The 23,262-nt window shown below is 43.8% G+C and overlaps 1 protein-coding gene across 3 annotated transcripts; it reads left to right on the top strand.

Moving 5' to 3' along the window:
- The first annotated feature begins 1,485 nt into the window (after positions 1-1,485).
- On the top strand, positions 1,486-8,332 carry LOC136475523 (receptor-like serine/threonine-protein kinase NCRK). Of its 3 annotated transcripts, XM_066473012.1 has the most exons (11): positions 1,486-1,838; positions 3,360-3,425; positions 5,119-5,248; positions 5,378-5,503; positions 5,587-5,706; positions 5,822-6,079; positions 6,218-6,459; positions 6,550-6,849; positions 6,950-7,189; positions 7,292-7,534; positions 7,613-8,332. In XM_066473012.1, the coding sequence occupies exons 3-11, from the start codon at positions 5,179-5,181 to the stop codon at positions 7,964-7,966; spliced, it is 1,953 nt and encodes a 650-aa protein (XP_066329109.1). In that variant the 5' UTR covers positions 1,486-1,838; positions 3,360-3,425; positions 5,119-5,178; the 3' UTR covers positions 7,967-8,332. The 3 variants fall into 3 exon arrangements, with proteins under 3 accessions (XP_066329109.1, XP_066329107.1, XP_066329108.1); XM_066473010.1 differs by lacking the exon at positions 3,360-3,425; XM_066473011.1 differs by lacking the exons at positions 1,486-1,838; positions 3,360-3,425 and adding an exon at positions 4,384-4,724.
- Positions 8,333-23,262: the final 14,930 nt, after the last annotated feature.

Genomic DNA, 23,262 nt, shown 5'->3' with positions numbered 1-23,262 from the left:
GCTGCCGGTTGCCGACGCTGGGGGCCGCGAGGAGCGGAGGACGCGTGGGCGGCCAACTTCGGGCCGCTTCGGGGGGGCACCAGCCGCGGCGCGAGGCCACGACATGAAGGTCGCTGGCGGCCGAGTCGCCAGCCACGGGTGCCGATTGCCGACGACGATAGGGTACCAGGCTCGCGGGCACGACCACTGCTGCCGTCCTGGCGAGTGGGGCGTGGCCACCAGACATCGGAGTTTGGCCTGGCACACGGGGGCTGCCGCGCGCTGAGTGCAGAGGCCCCACCTTCGCTGCGGTTGCCGACGTCGTTGCTCAAGTCATTATGCAGCAGTGCCGCACGCCAAAAAGGGTGGGTGCAGACGCAACCGCCGCCTCCGGCGAGATGCAATCATCACCATGAGGCTTGCAATCGGCCAGAGTCGGGCCACACAAGGCAGCCGCCTACCAATCCAGGCGTGAATGTCACAGCATCCACGGCCACAACCACGATGCCGATAAGTGAAGAAAACACGACGAACACAATTAACAGGTTGGTTTGGTACCTTCTGTTCATGTATGCGGAGATCATGAATTTAATGTAGAGGCAAGCAAATTTGCCTTGACATATGACTTGCGTCACCGTTGATCTCCACTAGTGTAGGCCGATGTTGTTCTTCGCCTTCCCTGCTGCAATATGATGGCGGAAGATGATTTCGTGGAAGATCACGAGACAGTAAGCCATGGCCATGGCCGTGACTTCGATCTTGGCGAATCTCTACAACGATGTGATCTGGGCTTCATCGGCATCAAGAACATCGGCTTCAGGCTTCTTGGTTGTCGGCCTTTTTTTTCTCTCAGGGAGAACAGCATGCGTGATAATGTGTTAAAAGTGTGAATAAAAATGAACAAGATTTGGAAGAACTGTTGCTTTCATTGATCTCGGAAGTATATTTATATAAGTGAAGGGGTGTCACGAAGGGACACGACTGTTCCCAAAAGACATGCCTTTTGGAACTAAAATTAACTGTCTAATCCTATCCACTAATCATGTGTTTGATGGATGAGATCACTCGTAAAAAGACGTCTATTCGTCTGTAGACGTCCGTTCACGTATATGTGTCATTTCACAACAGAATGGTTCATTCATGCATATGCTGGGTGTTGCTGTGTGTGCGTGTGTGGAAACATGTTGGTCTGGATTTTGTGTGGTATACTGGTATGGGAGTAGTATGGTACATTGGGAGTCTCAAGTTTGGGACCGGCTGCTGCTGGTACTGGTACTGGTACTGGTAGCGCTAGCTGGCACAAGATAAAGAGCAGCAGCAGCACGAGTACCTGGCTCCGGGCGTACATGTACTGTACTGGTTGGAGTACAGTACACGTGAGAAGGAAGAATGTGTGCCGCGGTGCAGAAAATGAGGCGGTTTGGTGACGGACTCCCCGTGGCGGTGGCGGTGGCAATTGGCAGCATTTGCGTTGTTTGGCCTTATGTATGTATGAAGTGTGCAGCGGTGCACGGGCCTGGCCGCTTCACCAATCACCACCTCCGTCCTCCTCCCTCGTTATTGCAGTGCATCCAATTTCAAAGCCCTATTACACGGTAGTACTAGGCTACTAGGTAGCTAGGACTCGGATCCACGACGCTCCTCTCCTCTCCTCTCCTCCAACAAGACAAGGAAGAAGAGGGAAAGGCCCCAAGGCAAACGCAGCCCGTTGCACAGAGAAAAAAGAGGGCAGTGCAGGGCCGGGGCGGGCGCGTGAGGAAGGGAAGACGATGACGGCGGAGGGTAGGAGGGATCGATGGAAGAGGAAGACGACTGAGTGCTTGCTTGCTGCTCCTCCGCTCCCTGCAGTCTCTGACGAGGTTAGTACGACCTGCACCTCCTCTCCCCTCGGGCCTCCGCCGCATTCCTCCTCCACATCTGCCGGCCATGGCCTCACCGGCTCCCCGTCTGGGTGGGAGAGGGAGACTGGCCGGCGGGGCTGTGTGTCTTGTGTGTGAGAGCTAGCTTCCCAGTTCCCATCATCCCAGCCTTGCTCACAGTTTTACTAGTACTAACTACTCAATCCCATCTGTGGAAGAAAGGAAACACCACCTGCCTGTTCGCCTCTTGGATAATCGTGTCGTGCTCTGTCTGTTGTTGCCTACTGCCTCAAACCAATCGTTCTTTTTCCCTTGTTCCTTGCTGTTGCTTTCGGCACTGATCTGTTTTAATGGCACACATGAAATTCCCCCATTATTCATTCACGCGGCAACTGCATACCCAACCATTCTTCGCTGGTTGACGAAGAAATACCGCTGGCTGATTTACGTGGAAGAAAAATATTGTTTCAGCCAGAAATTTACGATCATTTACAACGAGCCACAGCCAAACGAACAAGATCTTGGCAATCACAGGCAGTGAGGCAGGACCCACTCCACTACACAGGGGAGCCATCACTCGTGTCGTGTTCACGTCGGCCTCTCATTCACCTCCCCCCTGCCTGCCCCCTCGTCGTCGAAGTCGACGGCCAAATTCAGGCCCATCCATTCCTTTCATCCATCTCCCGGTGATTTGATTCCCCTTCCAGATCCCACCTCCACCACAGATTTAGAAATGGACGCCTCCGATTGACCCTCCGTCCTCCTTGCCAGTTACCATAGGCAGGAGAACAAGTGAAAGCAGAATGAGCACCAGAGCAGAGCAAGTGAGCAAAAAAAAAGGAGACGCCTTTCCGGTCCGGGTGGCCTTTTGCTTCTCTCATCTCATGTCGTCTCTGACAGAATGATGCTCACATGCGTTCGTGAATCATTCGTCCTCTGCATTCACACGCAGCTACTACTAGTTTAATCTCTTCGAGGCCGAGGAGATGTGGTATGGTAACTTTCGTTTATTCATTCATTCAACAAACGAAGAAAAAAGAGGACTACTCCTAGTCCTAGATACCTTTCTTTTTACCTCTCCAACGCGGTCACTGCTGACCCACACACGTGTGACTGCATCTGCATTTTCCTCAGCACTTGCTTCCTTTCACATGTCCCACACCGTCCAAGATCGACTCGGATCAATGCATTGGTGAATTGAATCCTCTGCCATCGAGACGCGATTCACATTCTCACTCATGCATCAGTTTCTTCTTTTATCCCCAAAAAACTTACTACCAAACTCCCAAGTATTTTTTTAAAGAAAATATCTTGCCAAACTCTGTTCACATTGGATGAAGAAGAAAGGGATAGCCAGGCAGGGCCAGCCAGACGCACCTTGGTGCTGTCCTGCCTCCACATCTACAACCTATATACTTGATGTCTTAATAGCTGAATTTTGCTTGCATGCCGTAGCTGCTCATCAATCCTGCTGTTGATTTCAAGATTTTCCAAAAATTTGATGCTACATGTACGTGTCAGGTAGCATGTCCCCGTCCTGCAGCGTAGAAAGGCTTCCCTCCTTTGAAAAAAAAGGAGTATTGTCAGGTAGCGGCATATGCCGACGTCTTTTCCGTCGTTGTTACATTATTATCTTTCTGTGGCGCTCCCATCTTCACCTACCTGCTTGTGCTTAACCGTCACGGCCCGATTAAACAATCTGCGAGCTCTATGTTAATACTCTTTGTGATGTCGGTGGCCAGAAATACTGAAAAAGGCAGCTTAGCATTTTGTTGAGTCTGAAGATTGGGTCTTCATGATATAACACCACTTCCTTCCTGGAGGAAAAAAGGGAGAATCTTGGGCATAGAGATCATGGAGGCCCAACTACTTGGTCAATTTACTCTAAACCCAAGAATCTATTCAAGTATTTCGATCCATGATTAGAGAATACTGTTGTTATTATATTACATGCCTAAGATCTTGATCTAGAAAGATATATTACATGTCTAGGATACAATGCATTGATGTGTATCTTGCAACTACTTCAGCATTCAACGATTCTTTAGATGGATCGGGCCAACCAAAAAGGATTTTAAATTAGGAGCAACCACCAAGGCACTTCCAAGGGAGCAGCTTATTTTAAGCTCTAGCCACTACTAGCCTGCAGTAGGTAGTTGTAGAGAGCACATCCACAGGCGAGCATTTTGAGACGGGGCGCAACTATCAGATTAAACGACATTTTGAAATCTCGCTCATTCGTTCTTGACCGACATAATCCAGTGGCTTGATTTGAGTTTGCATCTTGTGATTGTGATCATTAGTCCAAATCTTTTTTTTTTTTTGATAGCGATAGTCCAAATCGTTATCGCTTGCAGATTTCTACTGGAAGGTTTGGTGTGAACATCCAGCAATCTTGCATAGGCTGGCTTTCAGGAGTCTGATCCAGCCTGAGATCTCTGAAGACCCTGATTAACTCCAGAGTTGGCATCTTTCACTCACACCCGGCATTACAGGCCAGATATCATTTTAAGTTATAATCCAGTGTTCAATGCCCCAATTAGAACATTGCACCTAAGTACAGCCAATCTCTTTCAAGGCCTACTTCTTCTTTTTCCCTACTGCACATATAGTGCTGTAGGTTGAGATGTCTCCTACTGCACTGAATGTGCTAGTATCTTCTTTTTGAAAGCAAGCATACGTTTGTCAAACTATTGTTGATAGCTTCTGCCACTTCATTGGAATTGCCTGCATTGCGCCTTCTTTCATTCGACAGAAAAAAAGCTGCCTTCTTTGTCTATCAGTTCTTAGACTCCATCTCTTCCCACCTTTCATCCTTCCCGCCTCTTTGGTTCTACTTTCAGACCAGGATACGTGTCGTTTTTGCCTGAGGCAATTTTTAATTAGGTTTTTTCTTGTACTTTTAGCCGTTTTTGGAGATCATGTGTCATATGTTTTGAAGAATATTTGATTAGCATCAACGTGATCCATTCAAAGCAGAAGACATCCATTTTCCAGGATTTGTTGTTTTGTTAACGTTGAGTTGCAGTAATGTATTACTATATCCCAAGCACTAAGCTTTCAAGTTATTCTAAATTTGTACTCATTATTTTCTGTTTATCTATTCCCCTAGAGATATTTTGATACAGTTAGTCAACCATGTACTTGTTTAATATCAAAACGTGATGAGACTTGTTCATTCTGCTCCGCATGTATTTTGGTGGTGTTTTTCCATTACTTTTTGGTCAGCAGGCAATGGTTTCAAACATGCCAATTCTTATTTTCCATCATTATTTTTCAGATCTTACACTAGATGGGACTTATTTGATGTTTCCACCATTCTCTACTTGGGTGCGAGCTGATGGATCTCCACATGAAACTTCTCCTGGCCTCCCTCAGCTGTGTTCTTCTGATGCAAGCAGCATCATGTGGTAAGTTCTACAGTCATCATGAATGCACTTCTATTTTCAAAGCTGTTGTGACAAAATATTCGTAAAAATGACTAAATATGGAGTGGTTGACAAAAAGAAACAATATCTGATACACTAGCTGTTGTACAGATGGTAGCACAGGCGAAACTGAAACGACAAACTGGACATGTGTATGCGCAGCTCATCCGCTAGGTGGACCAAACTCTAACAGCAGCCTGTTGTCCAATTGTTCTTCATCCTGCCATTGCCAACGAGGTAAGGGCAGTCGATCATATAGCTTCTCAACATCTCATTACACCACAATGCCAGTATGCCACCTGAATTTGTTGCTGCGGCAGATGAAAATGGCAGCACAGGGTCATGGAACTGCACATGTGCGTCTGATAAGGACCTTCAGAAAGAAGAACATGCTGTGCTACGTGCCAGGAGTTGCTTCACTTCCTGTAACTGCACATCTGGTATGTGATAGTTTCTTGTTTAACTATTCAGAATTTCAGATACACGAACTCCATTATGCACTAAATGCTCAAGTGAAACTGGGGTTGCTGAATATGGTCTCCACTATAACTTCAGGAAGTTCAGAGGAGGGGAAAAGGCATGTCTCCAGCAAAACAGTCATGATTACGCTCCTAGTTTGTGTGATTCTCACCACTACTGCTTTCCTTGTCACCACTGTATACTACTTCCGCCGCAAGGATGCTCTCTCTCCACGATCGCAGATATACTCCTTCGATAAATACACTAGTTGGAGCAGCAGATCAAACCTCGTCAGCAATCGATCGTCTCCACTTCCCCAAATGAAACCAAAACCGAGGCTTGGTGTTTTAAAAGGCAAGCTTAACCTATACATTTTCCCTGTCTGAAATTTGAGATGTTGTGCTTGACTGAATTGCCTGAGATAGCTGCATGTGTTTGTTTGAGGACAGTGCATAGCCACACCCTGACTCTTGTTTCAACTTCCTGCTACAGAATTTCTGTGTAGGTGCAATCTCATCTGTGGGGGCGAAAGCGGCACATTCCCTGGTGTCATCATTCGGTTTTCATACGCAGAGTTGGAGCAAGCAACCGGGAAATTCTCAGACGAGCATCTTATTGGAGTTGGCGGATCGAGCAAGGTGTACCGAGGCCAGCTTGGCGACGGCAAAGTTGTTGCCGTGAAGAAGCTTAGGCCCCTAGGAGGTGCAGACGAAGACTTCGAGTTTCTGTCAGAGGTACGCAACACTGCAGACACCAAATTAAAGCAGCAATCATGCCAGCCATTGCAGTTCCTCTCTCATTTTCTGACGTGTGATAACGCGTAGATCGAGCTGCTGTCGAGGCTGAACCACTGCCACGTGGTGCCATTGCTGGGGTACTGCTCGGAGAGCCAGGGCCGGCAGCTGGAGCGGCTGCTGGTGTTCGAGTGCATGTCCAACGGCAACCTGAGGGACTGCCTGGACCTGAAGCAAGGGAGGAAGCCCATGGACTGGCAGACCCGGGTGAGCATCGCGCTCGGCGCCGCAAGAGGGCTGGAGTACCTGCACGAGGCGGCTGCGCCGCGTATCCTCCACCGCGACATCAAGTCCACCAACATCCTCCTGGATGACAAGTTCAGAGCCAAGGTCAGCGGTGATGCATTCCAGTCATCCATTGACTTGGATGACAAGTTCAACGCTGCAAGTTCTGTTATGTTGAGGTTTCGATTCTTGTGAGCGAGTGCAGATCACTGACCTTGGCATGGCCAAGTGCCTGATGAACGACGGCGTGACGAGCTGCAGCAGCTCCCCGGCACGGATGCTGGGCACGTTCGGGTACTTCGCGCCGGAGTACGCCATCGTGGGCAAGGCGTCGCTCAAGTCGGACGTGTTCAGCTTCGGCGTCGTCGTGCTGGAGCTCATCACCGGCCGGCAGCCCATCCACAAGTCGTCATCGACGAGGGCCGACGAGAGCCTCGTCATCTGGGTGCGTGGGCGCGTGGCGTAGCGTATCTCACTGCACGGGTTGCTGGTTCGGTTCACAACACAACAAGCAGGAGCTTAGCGATTGTACATAATGGGCGTGCAGGCGACGTCGCGGCTGCGGGACAGCAGGCTGGTGGTGACGGAGCTGCCGGACCCGACGCTGCAGGGCAAGTTCCCGGCGGAGGAGATGCAGATCATGGCGCACCTGGCGCGGGAGTGCCTGCAGTGGGACCCCGAGGCCAGGCCCACCATGACGGAGGTCGTCCACATCCTCGCCACCATCGCGCCACTCCAGCAGGGCGCCAAGCGCCGGAACCTCCCCATCGCCGCCGCCTTCAACCTCACGGTCAGCTGCTTCTCTCATCCCAGCCACGTACATCTCTTGCAGGCGTTCTGAGTTCTGACATCGCACTCAACTCTGCAGCCGTCGCCGCACGTCGGGAGGTGTGACCCGGAGCCTAAGGACGACGATGACATCGAGAGGCAGCTGCAGCAGCAGGAGTGCTCGCCGACGACGACCGTCCAGTGGCAACAGCAAACGCGCCGCGCGCCGACGTCGTCACCGGGCCGCGCGTCGTGGCCCGGCGACAGGGTGAACGTTGTGGGCAGAGGCGCGGTGGTTTCGGGCGAGCTGGTGAACGTGCTGATGAACCCCCACGGGAGGGGCAGCTGGCGGCCACCGTCACCGGCGCCGCCGCCTGGCGACGAGGAGGCAGTGGACGTGGACCTGACGGAGCCCCGGATGGAGGCGTTCACGCAGCCGGCGGCGTTCAGATGACGAGATGATTGGCAGGATCAGGAGGAGGAGATGGTGGTGGTTCTGATTGGTGCAGCGGCGGCGGGTGCTGTTCATCTTCTTGTTCATGCCTCTCGACGAATCCACTCCACACCTGCATCTGCATCCATGAATGTACAGTACAGGAAAACGCATCTAGATCGACAAGGGGAAAAGAAATGGTATTGAGATCGTGGGATAGGAATATAGGATAGATAGATTGAAATTGGACACGAGATCAATGCCGATAGGATGGCAGTCCTCCATGTCCGAACTGAATCCACAGCGCACGAGGGAGAAAGAGATATCCGACAAAAACACTGGATATCCAGCGATTGTAACGAAAGCAGATGTGCATGTGCCCCATCTTATATTCCGTCCACCCCCCCACCCAACCCCAACCCCCCAAAAAAAACAACTACGAGATTTGTCCAAGTCAAATAAAATTAACTTTACCCAAGTGTATAGTAAGATAGTGTCGTGGACAGGAAGAGAGGACGAAGAAGATGACACGTGAGACCTATGCCTAGGTTACAGTGAGAGTGGAGGGTAGAGGGACATTGTAGGCAATACGAAAATAAGTTTCGTTTGTAAATGGGCCCAACAATGCCTAAAGCGTACATGATGACATATTTGAGAGAGCGGAAGACCTAAAGTGGCTCGTATCCGAATAGGTGAATTGTAGTGGTGCTTCTTCAATCCTCGAAAATTGTAATGGCACCGATTCAAATAATCTAAAACACAATTATAAGTATGAACCAAGACACCTAAGAGCATTTTTTAGAGTCCTCCTAAACTAATTCTTCTCTATTCTTGTATAGGAACATTCTAACAAGAAAAATTTATAATAATTTCTCTTCCTCAATAATTTTCCTATCTTAAATAACATGTAGGATAGATAACATGCATTCCCAAGTTTGGGCGTGATTTTGGATATCACTAATAATATACGATGTTAGATATAAGGACTATAGGAGATTCATTTTTGTTACATAAACCTTAATTTTAATAAAATCTAAAAGATGGGATAAGGGAACCCTTAGAGATGCCCCGGTAAACATAACTTTGAATGCTCTATTAAGATTCAAATGCAATATTAGAACGTCTTAAATTGTTTTCCACGAATGTAGTGGGGAGGGGGGCATGTGCCCTGCCAGGCTGCGTAGCTACCTATACTATGCCCTGTTAGCTTGGCTGATAAGCCATGGCTGAAAGTACTGTTGGCTGATTTGTTGTGAGATAAAAATATTGTTCGTTGACTGAAAAAGTACGGCTTATAAGCTAAGCGAACAGGACGTCTGATACTATTGTGGCAACAAGTAGAGTGATGCTCCTTCTTTACAACATAAACATGCTATAGTTACTCTTTGCATTGAGGAGATGTGCATCTGTTTGCAGGGGAGCAGAAGGAAATGACTAGGGAGTGAGGACTAAGTGAGGGAGAGGAGCCAAAGAGCCCACGATAGATGGGATAGGCATGGATATGATAGAACAACTTTATGCTATGCCCCTTCACTTTTCTAACGATTTATGAAAATCCCACTACTATCATTCTCTACATTGATTTCTTACATTCTGGTCCTATAACTTCTATTTTTCACAGAACATGATTAGCTATACTTTTAATTGATATTTCGCTTCTCGTAACAACCTCTCTGGTATCCTAGGAACAATAGACATACAAATGTTTGTGTTTTATTCATAGTTAGTCAATTACACATACACTATAGCATGTAGAAATCGACGTAAACACCTAGGTGTGCCTAAGATCTAGGCAGAAGATCACCGCCCAGAGAGCGTCTAATGCCTTTTTAAACCACAACATCTTCATAGTGTATCAATTTTGTGTCATAAATGCTAGCAACATTTTTCTATAAACTTAATTAAATTTAAAATAATTTAGTTTAAGAAGTTAGAATGACATTTTTTTAGGGGTAGAATGCATTTTTTTAGGGAGGTAGTAGAACAATGGCCAAGGCCCTTTTCTTTTTGCTTTTTAATAGGAAGACTTTTTGCTAATAAAACTGATTTTATATATTATATTAGCATAAAGAAAGACAATCAGTTTACATGGTCGTGCGGCAAGCGTATTCCTTGCCCTTGCGTGAGAATGGGCTTTATCTCATCGATCATGACGCCCGCCCCGCGCACATGCACCCGAGCACCCGTTACGCTGCGCCCCGCCGGCCCAGCGCGACCGCGAAGGACGGCGGCGAGCAAGGCATGGGATTATTTTATGGGAAAAAGTCTATAGTACCTCCATCAACCTTCACAAAAATCTATTTTTCCTTTCTGAACTTTAAAACCAAATAAAACATATCCCTCAACTTTTAAAATTATTCATCTTACCTCCCTGGTCCGGTTATAAGCGGTTTTAAAAGTGATTTTATCTTTTTCTTTTTTATTTATTTCGACTGAATTTTTGAAAAATTATAGTAAATCATAGAAAATTATAAAATAAAAAATCCAATTCTGTTGGACTCCACGTGACTAGATCTACACAGCAAACATATGATATGATATGCTTTAGTATAAAGTTTTTATTGTAGTTTTAGATCTATGTATTTCTATAATTAAATGAAATAATTCATAGCTGCAGTTTGTATGGTTCAATTGTGATAAAATTTTTATGGTGGGCTAACTATTGTATGCTTAAACTATAGTAAAAATTTCATATCCATTGGATCATGTATAACTTAGTTATAGATTTTATTTTGGTTTATGCTTGTTAAATATAAATAAATCTATAACTAAGCTATACATGATCCCATGAGTATGAAATTTTTACTACAGTTCAATCATATAATAATTAACCCACCATATAAAATTTCATCATAATTGGACCATAGATTGATCGGCCTGCCACCACTTCTATGACTTCAGCATTACAGCCTAGTGGGCTTTAGAGTTAGGGACAGCCACCAGCACAGTTTGCTTCACCTACAGAGCAGGTGTCCTAGTGGTTTTTCTTGCCAGTGCTAGCCCCGCAGTTCACACCTCTTCAGACGGGTTTCACACCGGCTCAGACTTCCTCGCTGCTAGTGCCAGATACCTCCGTCTCCAGGAGCCTTGAAGCGACTTTCAGTGAGTTGACAGGACAGCCTACTACGCCATATTTACATGTCCCAGGTCCTTCTACGATTGCATCTATTATCGGGACTACAAAGACGCTCCCTTCTTCTGTTGCATCATCAGAGCCGCCTGCTTCAGTGATACCTGCACAGTCTACGACCGCTCCAGTCCCTGATCTGACCTAGACCATTTCAGCATCGCTTCCAGCTACACAGGGTTAGACAGCCCAGAGCTCAGGGTCAGATGATGATGGCACATAGTTCCAGCTCGCTCCTCGTACCTCAGCGTCCGACTCGTCCGTTGCAGCCCTGTCGACCGACCCTTAGATTTTGGTGTTTGACGCTAAAGGAGGAGAGGGATCGAGTATGTTAGACTTAGGGAGAGCGACTACTTATCTAGGGGAGCTTAGTTTATCTATTATATTTGTTTTTTATATGTGATACACTATTTTGTATTCGTGTGTGTTTACTTTCATGCATCAAACTATATTTACGTGATAGTGATATCTATGTGATCGTGATATTTGACATGTGTGCTCTCTACTTTGAATCTTTTATATGTCATATCACTAGTGTTATGCCCATTTGCTTTGCTTCTGCATTTTACTTCGATGCAAATGAGCTTTATTACTTGTACTCATGCTTATTTTATATCTTTTAAATACATCATATTGGCTTGGGACATATAAGCTTGCCTAACTTCTTTGTTCTTATTGTCAAAAGCTTATATGAATCAAGTATGTTTAAAACCTCAACTCTTTCACATACTCGAGGCGGTATTGTCATCAATCACCAAAAAATGAGAGATTGAAAGCATTTAGGTCTCTAGTTGGGTTTCGGTGATTAGTGACAATACGTGATTACTATGACTAACGTGTGTTTTATAGAGGCAATTAAGTTTAATCATGGTAATGGAGATCGATTGGGCTATCATGTCCCTACGATGGAAATCGTTTCGGTTTTCAAAGGATGGATGACAAGGTTAAGGATGGACTAGTTTTAAGTGTCGATTGGAGTTGAAGAAACACTTAGAGTAGTTTAGGACTTTGTTTTTCCTTTGGCCGTACTATTAAAGGGGTATGGACGGGTAGCTTGACCTAGGTGAGTCTAGTGAGTTAGGTGTGGTGCACACTTGCTAAATCTAGCACTAGGTAGCTCCTAAGAAGCCCTTAGATCTATTGGAGCAAACTTCATTCACATATGATCGAGAGTTGGAAGTGATGGCTCTGGGGTGACCGGATGCTGGCGCAGAGTCCGATCAGTTCATTTGATCAAGGTGAAATTGTTTGGTGCGACCAGACGCTGAGAGGTGAAGTGACCGAACACTGAGTCCCAGTGTTCGGTCGACTCCAGTAAGGTTCTAGAGAGGAAAAATCACGACCGAACACGTCCGGTCACAACTTTAACACCGGAGTTTGGGGAGAACTGATCGGAGCGTCCGGTCAACATGACCGGAGCATCTGGTCATCCCACAGAGACACATAATGGTTTATTTTTTAGCTATGGTTATAAATACTTTCTCTATTCGTGTATGGGGGTATTTTTGCTCATTTCGACAGCTAAGAAACACCTTTGAGAGTGCCAAGAAGAGCAAGATCCTAGTGAGGTGATTGAGATTTGAGATTCCCAAAGAGAGCCCTCATTAGTGAGATCAAGAGTAGCATAGTGTGTATCAACCCTTCTCATTAGGCTTGTCATACTTAAGTGAGAATTTGTGCTTATTACTCTTGGTGACCGCCATCACCTAGACGGCTTGGTGGTGATTGAGAGTTTGGTGATCATCCGACGGAGCTTGTGGATGACCCAACTCAAGTTGTGAGCGATTGTGGATGATTTACCATGACGAAGTGTCAAAGAATTAACCCGTAGAGAGCACTTGATCCTTGCACGGATCAAGGGGGGGCTACACCCTTGCGTGGGTGCTCCAACGAGGACTAGTGGGGAGTGGCGACTCTCCGATATTTTGGTAAAACATCACCGCGTTCCTCCTTCTCTCTTTACTTTGAGCAATTTAATTCTTGCCATTTACATTCATAGAATTGCCATGCTAGAGTAGGATTGGAATATATGTTGCTAAACTTTTGTGCGATAGATTAATAGAAACACTTTCTAGGCACAAAGGGTTAATTGGACTAACCGTAGAACTTAATTATTGCAAATAAATTTAAAATTAGCCCAATTCACCCCACATCTTGGGCATCTTGATCCTTTCAATTGGTATTAGAGTCTCGTGCTCATGTATTTAGGCTTAACCGCCTAGAGAAAGATGTCTCACGGGGATGGACATCCTCCTATCTTTGAGGGGGATGATTTTCCATATTGACAATACGCATGGAGGCGTATCTAGAAGCTCTAGATGTTGGAATACTTAGAGCCGTCTCACAAGGCTTTCCAAAACCCTCGGAATGCTACACACCTACAAGGCGATGAGGTGAATTATAAAAAGTGGAATGCAAAGGCTCGAAACACCATCTTTAGAGGCCTTTGCAAAGATGTGTTCAACTAGGTGATGAACCACAAAAACACCCATGTACTATGGTCGGACATTTATGCGCTCCATGAGGGAACAAAGAGTGAGCATGAGGAACGCTATCATCTTGTCATGAAAAAGCTTAACTCTTTTGAGATGTTTCCCAAAGAATATGCTAATAAAATATACTCACGCTTGAATGTTCTTATAGAGGAAGTCAATGGACTTGGACTCACTCAAATACAACCATCTGATGTTGTAAGAAAGATCTTGAGTGTCCTCCCCATTGACAAATATGGGCATATTGTGACCGTACTTCATCAAGGTGATCTTTCCACCGCTACACCGACATAAATCTTAGGAAAGATCAATGCTCATGAGATATATATGCACATCACATCTCAAGATAGCTCATCCTCTAACAAGAAGAAAGACAAAGACTTGGCATTCAAGGCTAGCCAAGAGAAGGGCAAAGCAAGACTTGAATATGAGAGCTCAAGTGATGATGAAGTTGATGATATAAGCCTTGCTCTCATGGTGAAAAGAACCACCAAGATGCTAAAGAAGCTCAACAATAGTGGCATCAAGTTTGATGGCAAGAAGAAGTTCTTCACAAGCTCTAGAAGAAAGCCAATCTCAGAGATGGATTGCTACAATTATGGAGAACTTGGTCATCTAGCACATCAATGCACAAAGCCCAAGAAAAACAAGTACAAGGGCAAGAAAGATGACTCAAGCAATGAAGAAGAAGATGAGAAGAATAAAAACAATCCATACAAGAAGAGAGATGGCATGAAGGACTTCCATAAGAAGAAGAAAAGTAGAAAGGCATACATCGTCGGTGATTGGCTTACGGACATTGATTCATCAAGTTGTTCATCCGATGATGATAGTGATAATGAGAAGGTGGCCGCCATTGTGATTGACTCCTCATCATCTTCACCAACACCACTGCTATCATCCCCTACACACCTATGCCTTACGGCTAAGGGTGAATGAAAGGTATCAAATAATCATGATAGTAGTAGTGATGATCATGCTAACAATGATGATTGTGATAGTGATAGTGATGATGATGAATTTGAATCACCTTCATATAATGAACTTGTCAAATTGCTAAATAAATATACTAGAATCATTAGAAAGACTAGAGCTAAGAATGACAAGCTAGAATCTAAGAATGATTCTCTTTTAGCTAAATGTGATGTAGCCGAAAAGGCTAGTGTTGAGCTTAGAGAAGTAAATGGTGTTATATCATCTAAACTCAAGGAGCTCAAATCTTCTAAGAAAGAGCTTAAAGATAAACATGATAAACTTAAGAGGATACACAATGAGCTCATCACTAGCCACAACAAGCTAAAAGAAGAATATACTACTCTTAAGATTAATCATAATAATCTTGTCATTGCTCAAGAATTTCTATCCAATGAGCCACATGATGCTACTAACAATGTTATTAAGATTGATATAGCTACATCATGTGATGATTTAATCATTGAGAGCATTAAGTAAAGTTCTAGTAGCAAGAGCAAGCAAGTGGTTGAGGCTGATGATTATGATGAGTTTGTCAAGCTCAAGAATGACAATGAAAAGCTCAAAAAAGATCTTAAAGAGATCAAAAGCTACAACACTATTGTGCTAGAAACTCTGAGAGGTGAAGTGACCGGATACTGAGTCCCAGCGTCCGATCGACTCCAGTAAGGTTCTAGAGAGGGAAAATTACGACTGGACGCGTCCGGTCATAACTTTAACACTGGAGTTCGGGGAGAACTGACCGGTGCGTCCGGTCAACATGACCAGAGCGTTCGGTCACCCCGTAGAGGCACATAACGGTTCATTTTTCAGCCACGGTTATAAATACTTCCTCCATTCATGTGTGGGGGTACTTTTGCTCATTTCAACAGCTGAGAAACACCTTTGAGAGTGCCAAGAAGAGCAATGTCCTAGTGAGGTAATTGAGATTTGAGAATCCCAAAGAGAGCCCTCATTAGTGAGATCAAGAGTAGCATAGTGTGCATAAACCCTTCTCATTAGGCTTGTCGTGGTCAAGTGAGAATTTATGCTTATTACTCTTGATGATCGCCATCACCTAGATGGCTTGGTGGTGATTGAGAGTTTAGTGATCATCCGGCGGAGCTTGTGGATGACCCAACTCAAGTTGTTCACGGTTGTGGGTGATTCATCGTGACAGAGTGTCAAAGAATCAACCCATAGAGAGCACTTGATCCTTGGGCGGATCAAGGGGGAGCTACACCCTTGCACGGGTGCTCCAACGAGGACTAGTGGGGAGTGACGACTCTCCGATATCTTGGCAAAACATCGCCGCATTCCTCCTCTCTTTACTTTGAGCATTTACTTTGAGCAATTCAATTCTTGTCATTTACATTCATAGAATTGCCATGCTAGAGTAAGATTGAAACATAGGTTGCTAAACTTTTGTGCGATATATCAATAAAAACACTTTCTAGACATAAGAGTTAATTGGGTTAACCGTAGGACTTAATTATTACAAAGAAATTTAGAATTAGCCCAATTCACCCCCATCTTGGGCATCTTGATCCTTTCACCAGCCATGATAGAAGCATGCAAGTGGGTGTGTTTGGTTGCATCTGAGTACATGATACCGGATGACCTGCATCGTGTTTGGTTCCCTGTTTGCACCATTTTGGTGTATGAACTAGTGATTCTAGGTCTTGTTTAGTTGGCCATATTGCTCCAGGTCTGGGTACCCATGTATGAGTTTGGTGTGGTTACCACCAGCTATTATAGAATGAAGAAGAATAGAAGGAAACAAAGATAATTTTACCTCGGTTCAACAAGCTTGGCATTGACAATGACCTTGGAGCTTCTAATGACATAAATATGATAATAGTACTCCCAATAAATCATGAACAAGGGCGTGATTGGTTGCCCAAAAGTCATAGTTCCTCATAAGGTCATTGTCTCCACATGTTTTCATGGCATTTTGAAACCATCACAGGCAATATAAAATAATTAGAGGCACCTACAACAATGCTTAGCAATGAAAAAGTCAAGCATCATCAAAATAAATGATCGAACCAAAGCAATAGCTAGTAATCAAGGTATTTTATGGCTTCATTGGTTGCCCGAAGCACTGTAAGGAGGCATTTTAGGGCATAGACCCTAGGCTTCTTTCCCCGATAGGCAACATACCAAGCCATGGCATTTTGAACATCACAGACAGTTATAGGAACGAGTAAGAACGAACCATAAGAGCACCAGCAATAGAAAAGACTGCACCACAGCCACAACAAATAACATCGATTTGTTCCTGAGCACCTTTGGTGGAGGATTGACAAAAACTTTATCATCTTCACAAACCATGAACTCTAAGTATGATACTTCTGTCTCTTGTTTGTTAGGGAAGCTCTTATAGTTGTTGATTTTAAAACCAGTTATCTAGGCATTGCATCTAGCCTAGGTTGCATATACCCTAGGAACTCTGCCACGGTACACAACATACCAAGCCATTTGCCCCTTAAAAACACATAAAAGCAAGTATAAGATGTTGATAAGATGAGGGATAGTTCAATCGATTTGCCTTAGATTTAATTGCCTTTTCATTTGACCTTGAACTTAGAGCTTAAGAAACATAGACATCAACAAACCTCAAATAGATAGTAGAAAACCAAGATCATGATAGGCATAAAACCATGAGAGACATCTAGCCCAGCCATTAGATCATTAGAATTGTCTAGCTGTTGCTTGGATATAGATGTCTCACATGGTTTGATGACAGCCATGAGAAGCATAAGCAGAAGATAGAAGAAACAATGCTCTAGTACCTCATAAGTCCAAGGTCATCAATGTGCATAATCCATTACTCAAACTAGCACTGTTATCTTCATAGGCATGAAAAGGATCTCACAATTGTATCAGCCTCAGTCAAAAAAATGGTTGACATCAAAAGCATAAAAAAACGTAGGCCTCAGCTAATGTAAACTGCAATCATTCCAGGTGGCAAATAAGAACACAAATTGCTAAGGCAAGTTCATAACTCCCATGGAAGCATGGGACACGTCCATCCCAGCCATTCGGTAGGCATACCTACAACAGTTGCTTGGGAATGGACGTATCCCACAGTTTGATGAAAGACATGAGAAAACACAAGAAGACAATAAAGCAATAACAAGAATAATACCCATAGCCACCTCAGATTGCTATAGTTTGCATCATCGGTCAAATAGGAACTCCTACAAGAATAATAACAGCATCTGAAATGTCTCAGATGAACTGACAATCCAAGGTATTTTAGGGCTCAGATCAACTAAGTGACAATCCATCACCCTTTGTTAATGTCTACACCACATAGATCAACAAAGCCTCACATCTGTCACCATGGCTCCTATGCTATTCCAGACTAGGTGCAGCCTTGGTTAGGTGGTAAATGGTTCTTTGTAGCATCAGTTGAGGTAAGTGCTACACATCAAAATACTTCCTACAGCATAAGACAGTTAGCATGGCTATGTACAAAAGTGGAGAGGCCAACTCATATGCATCTAAGCAAAGTAGGTTGTGCTCAGGTAGGTCCTAAGCCATAGGATCATATGAGCCTTTGTCATCTGAACAAAGCAAAGTCCCCTAGCCTTGTTCTTCAGTAGGTAAACTAGGATAAATATGAGTGCCTCCTGTGAGTACCCAGGGCAATCCATAACACAACCATAAAGATCCTGATGCACCTCATTATGATGTGGAGTCTTGTGGGCATCTCCTACAGACTCCATAGCCTTGATCATTCCATTCATGAGGTCTATTTCCTCTAGGGCAAGCTTCCTTCTCTTGCCACCCCTTTTCTCCTAGCCCTTGGCATCAAAACCCTTAGAGCCTTCCATATCAGAAGGAGTTCCCTTTCTAGAATCAGCCTCTGTGCCACCTAATGTGGTAGAACCTCCTAAATTATAGGACCCATATGTACTTGTCACTGTCCAACGACCTTTAACAACAATACATATGTTCCAGATAACTTAAGAAGTCTGTCGGGTGTCCTCGGGGAACCCCGAATCATCCATGATTTCCGAGCAGGATCACGTTATAGAGTCATTGCAGTATTACAACATTTATTCAATTATCGACACCAGAGTAAAAACAGCGAAAGTCTTACGATAACATAGTTTACAAACCAGTTGTTTTAAACCTTACAAACTAAGTTCGATAATTATTACAAACCATAGTAGTAGTGGAGTGGCATAATTAATATATACATAACACACAAAATAAACATCCTACCCAAGGATCACACATTTACTTCTCATCGTCAGAACAAATGATAGTCATGTAGCACGATCCAAAACAGATCTGCTCATGAGGCTCACCTGCAGCAAGGGTCAACGAACCCTGAGTACAAAAGTACTCAACAAGTCTTAACTGAAATATTAACTGATAATTTAGGAATGCAGGCTCAGAGATTCAAGGTATAGCTTTAACAATGATCAAAGTTCTTTTGCATAAAAGCTCTTTTAACAACATTCTTTATAAAGAAAACTTCTTAAGAATTATATACAAAGCTGACACGATCCGCACTGAGATCATGAAACTTCATATCCAACACCTTCACAAGCCTTATTCAAGTTCTAGTTATTAATACTACGATGATGAACAGTGAGTTGAGTCTCCATAACCGAGGAGCAACAACGATTCAAACCGATTATAAACCCAGCTGGGGATTCCAGACCACATGACATATGCAGGTCCCCGACCTACATATACCAACCTACCCTCAGATCCTCTAAAACAAGAATAGGTCCGCGCCACCCGAGAATACAGTACTCCACCATTCCAGCCCATGCCCATGTGGGTACACGCTATTCCCACCATCTCTCCACTCCCAGTGCGTGAGTAGCCATTCTCATAATAGAATTGCCAAGTTCAGGCTTACCGGAGTATGTGGTTAGTATTACAAATTCTCACCTCATGCAATTCAACAACGGACGTGCCTTAATCGACACAGGCGGAAAGAACTCACTCACAAGACCTCCATGTCTGGTGGCTCACACTCACCGAGTCTGCCCGGTCTAGATTTATTACTCCACATTCCCATATCACATGCTAACATATTTAACCAATGTTCCATTAAAAACTTGCAGGTGGCAGGTAATCACCCGACTTTCATCGTTCTACGCATAGCTAAGCAAAACTTGGCATATACGAAATTTTAAACTGGTAATATGGTAAATATGGAATAACAAGGTTGATAATGCACCAATTAGGCTCTTACTTAACTCTTAATCACTTAATGTAGTAACGGAAAGCAAAAGCGAAATTAATTTATAAAACACAAGGTAGGGTTGTATGCATCCGGAGCTTGCCTTCGTTGACGGAAAAGTCCGGTTCCTGCGACGGTTCACAAGTATTCGATCCGACCTCAACAGATGGGTTAACCTCCTCAACAACTTGATTAACTACCATGTTTTCACCTTTGTTCACTACACATAATAACAATGCCATGTTTAATATGATGCGGTATACGAAACATGATGCTTGATGATGGATGCAAAATTAATAATTTGAATACAACTTTCCTTCGCGGTACAGTTGCAAGTCAAACAGATTAATTCTTTTTTGTAACACATACATCAATTGCCAAGGATCATTATCAACTAATGACCCAAGGTCATCACTCAATCCAAAATTTCAAACAAAACCTAAATCATCAAAGGTTACTATTTGCTTTTATGAATTAATTATTTAATTCAAAATTATAAAATAAATCAACTTATTCTAATTGAACTCAAAATTTTATTACATGTTCATTACAAGATAACTAAGTGGCAAAACAAATCTCATAATTTTTGGACAAGTAAATAAGCCTAGAAAAATCATGGAAATCCATTTATTAATAAATTGAGTAATTTTTATCACATTCAAAAAGTACTGAAAAACATTATTTCATATTTTTCTTAAATACTTTACATCACAGATAAGTCACACAAAAATTTTCATAATTTTAGGAGCTCTAATTAAATCTACACAAAAATAACAAAAACAGACACTATTCATTCAAATCTAAAAATAGAAAAATCCATTTGAACGCTGAGTCACTGACAACGGGTCCCACCTGTCATCCCTAACCTCGCGCGCTGACCACGACAGCGATGGCGCTGACCGGCGATTTCTTATCAACGCTGAGTCCAACGACGACGGCAAGGGTACTAACATGTTCACTACGTCACATCGCACCGATCTATGGCACTAACGCGACCAATTACGGACCGAACCGAGTACTTCGCCGATCATGGCGGACGCGGTGGCACGGCAGTGCTACGCCGGTGGTGTGCGACCAGTAGAGCTCAAACAAGGGATCCAGGAAGCATCAGTGGCTCACCCCGAACACGTTGAAGCAAGGAGCGAGGTCGGAGAAGCAACGGAGAGGCGTGACGACGATCACGGTGATCACGGCGGAGCAAAACGTCGTCGGTGATGGTGTACCGGCGACTGCAGTGGTCAAAATGAGCAAATAGCTATGGATTAAGTACTACATCATCGAGATGAAATAGAATTAGCCAAAACCAGGGACGGAGATGCACCGTGGAGCTTTGGCCGCGGCGAATCGTGCTCGGCGAAGGAGTTGCCGGCCACGAGGAAGAAGACGACGCAACTCGAGTTCTCGACTTAGACTAGCTGAATTGGTGGGTTGGCTGGCTGTGCAAGGATACGACGGAGCTAGAGCATGCTTTGCCAAGACGGCAACGGCGCTAGGTCGACGGCGAGAGCTCGACGGAGCTGCGGCGGTGGTGACTGGAAAAACAGAGAAGGAAGAAAAACGACGACGACGGCGTCTCAGTTCTTATAACGCGACTCAGAAGCTCAAGGAAGCCACGATGGAGCTATTTCCATGCCAGCGCGACGCCAAGGATGGCCACGACGTGCCTGGAACGCCGAAGAAGGTCGCCGGTGGTGTAGTCTCGGCGGTGGACACTGTTCACAGTAATTACAAGTTTGCCATTCGCCAAAATTCACAAATTACTCTCAAATTTTCATAACAACTCAAAAATCTCCAAAAACAAAAGTTGTTCAAAATCAAAAGTTCTACAACTTTGCTTCTATAACCATCTTCTAATTCAGTCTAGATTTTGAAATGAACTTTTGAATTTAAATGGGGAAAATTAACGAATTACGCCTTTTCAAATCACTCAAAATTTTTCTAAACAACTTGAAAAACTCCAAAAATAAACTTTCCTCAACTTGTCAAGCTCTACACTTTTGCTTTTGGGCCCAACCCCAAAATATGCTTAGATTTTGAAATGGATTTTCAGGGTAGGATTTAAATGTTGAAAAGCGGGGTTTTCTCGAAAAATTCAAAACCCAAACAAACTTTCAACTTGAGTCAAACAATACAATTCAACACTCACTACACAAATGTAAACTTGTTTTAGTAAATGCATATCAAGGTTTTCACCAAATGTCAAATGCTTTGCAATGCATATGATGACATGTCAGATTTTAATATTTAAACATCCGAGGTGTTACAATCCTTCCCCCTAAAAGAAATCTCGCCCCGAGATTCAAAGCCATAGAGTAAGTAATGGAAAAGGAAATGTGTCAGTCCAAAAACATCCAAAACTTGCCTATAAAACAGCTGAGGTTCCTTTACAAAACACAACTTGTAGCAACTGAGCATAACTAATAGTACTCTATTCTATATTGACGCTAGAAACTCTGGAAACTTTTCTAATAAGTAATCTTCTGATTCCCAAGTAGCTTCCTCTTCTAAATGTTGGTTCCATTGTATTTTATAGAACTTGATTGTCCGTCTTCGAGTAACACGATCTTTCTGATCTAACACTCGGATGGGATATTCGGAATAAGTTAAATCCGGTTCTAGTTCCACTCCTTCAACTTCAACATTCTGTTCAGGCACTCGGAGACACTTCTTTAGTTGAGAAACATGGAACACATCATGTACAACTGCAAGATGTTTAGGTAACTTCAAGCGATATGCCACTTTTTCATACCTCTCCAAAATTTGATACGGTCCATTGTATCGGGGTGCCAACTTTCCTTTAACACCAAAATGGGTAACTCCCTTCATTAGTGATACTTTTAGATATGCAAAATCTCCCTTGTTAAATACCCATGGTCTCCGTCTTCTATCTGCATAACTCTTTTGTCAGGATTGAGCTATCTTCAAATTACTCTGTATTTGCCTAACTTTGTCTTCTGTTTCTTTCACATGGTCAACTCCAAAGAATCTTTTTTCTCCAGGCTCAGACCAACTCAATGATGTTCTGCATCTACGACCATAGAGCGCTTCAAATGGAGCCATTCTGATGCTTTCTTGATAACTATTGTTATATGAGAACTCGGCCAAAGGTAAGCATTCATCCCACTTATTGGAATAGTTAAGGACACAACACCTTAACATATCTTCAAGTACTTGATTAACTCTTTCAGTCTGTCCATCAGTCTGCGGATGATAAGCTGTACTATATATAAGTTTGGTACCCAATGAAGAATGCAATTGTTTCCAAAAATTAGAGACAAATTGTGTACCCCTATCTGACACTATAGTCTTGGGTATTCCATGGAGACTCATGATTCTTGCTAAGTACATTTTGGCATATTGGATCGTAGGATATATTGTCTTGACTAGAAGAAAATGCGCTGACTTAGTGAGTCGATCTACAATAACCCATACTGAGTCAAATCCCTTTGATGTCCTAGGTAAACCAACAATAAAGTCCATACTTATGTCCTCCCACTTCCAAGATGGAATAGGTAATGGTTGTAATTCACCAGCA

The sequence above is a fragment of the Miscanthus floridulus genome, chromosome 8 (assembly GCF_019320115.1).
Source record: "Miscanthus floridulus cultivar M001 chromosome 8, ASM1932011v1, whole genome shotgun sequence".
NCBI classification, from domain to species: Eukaryota; Viridiplantae; Streptophyta; class Magnoliopsida; order Poales; family Poaceae; genus Miscanthus; species Miscanthus floridulus.
This window is presented reverse-complemented; position numbering and strand designations above follow the sequence as displayed.

Excerpts from the sequence above, each read along its gene's own strand:
- LOC136475523 (XM_066473010.1), top strand. The coding sequence starts at position 5,179 with ATGGATCTCCACATGAAACTTCTCCTGGCCTCCCTCAGCTGTGTTCTT. Across the intron at positions 5,707-5,821 it reads TTCCTGTAACTGCACATCTG|GAAGTTCAGAGGAGGGGAAA; the intron begins GTATGTGATAGT and ends CTATAACTTCAG. Across the intron at positions 7,190-7,291 it reads ACGAGAGCCTCGTCATCTGG|GCGACGTCGCGGCTGCGGGA; the intron begins GTGCGTGGGCGC and ends ATGGGCGTGCAG.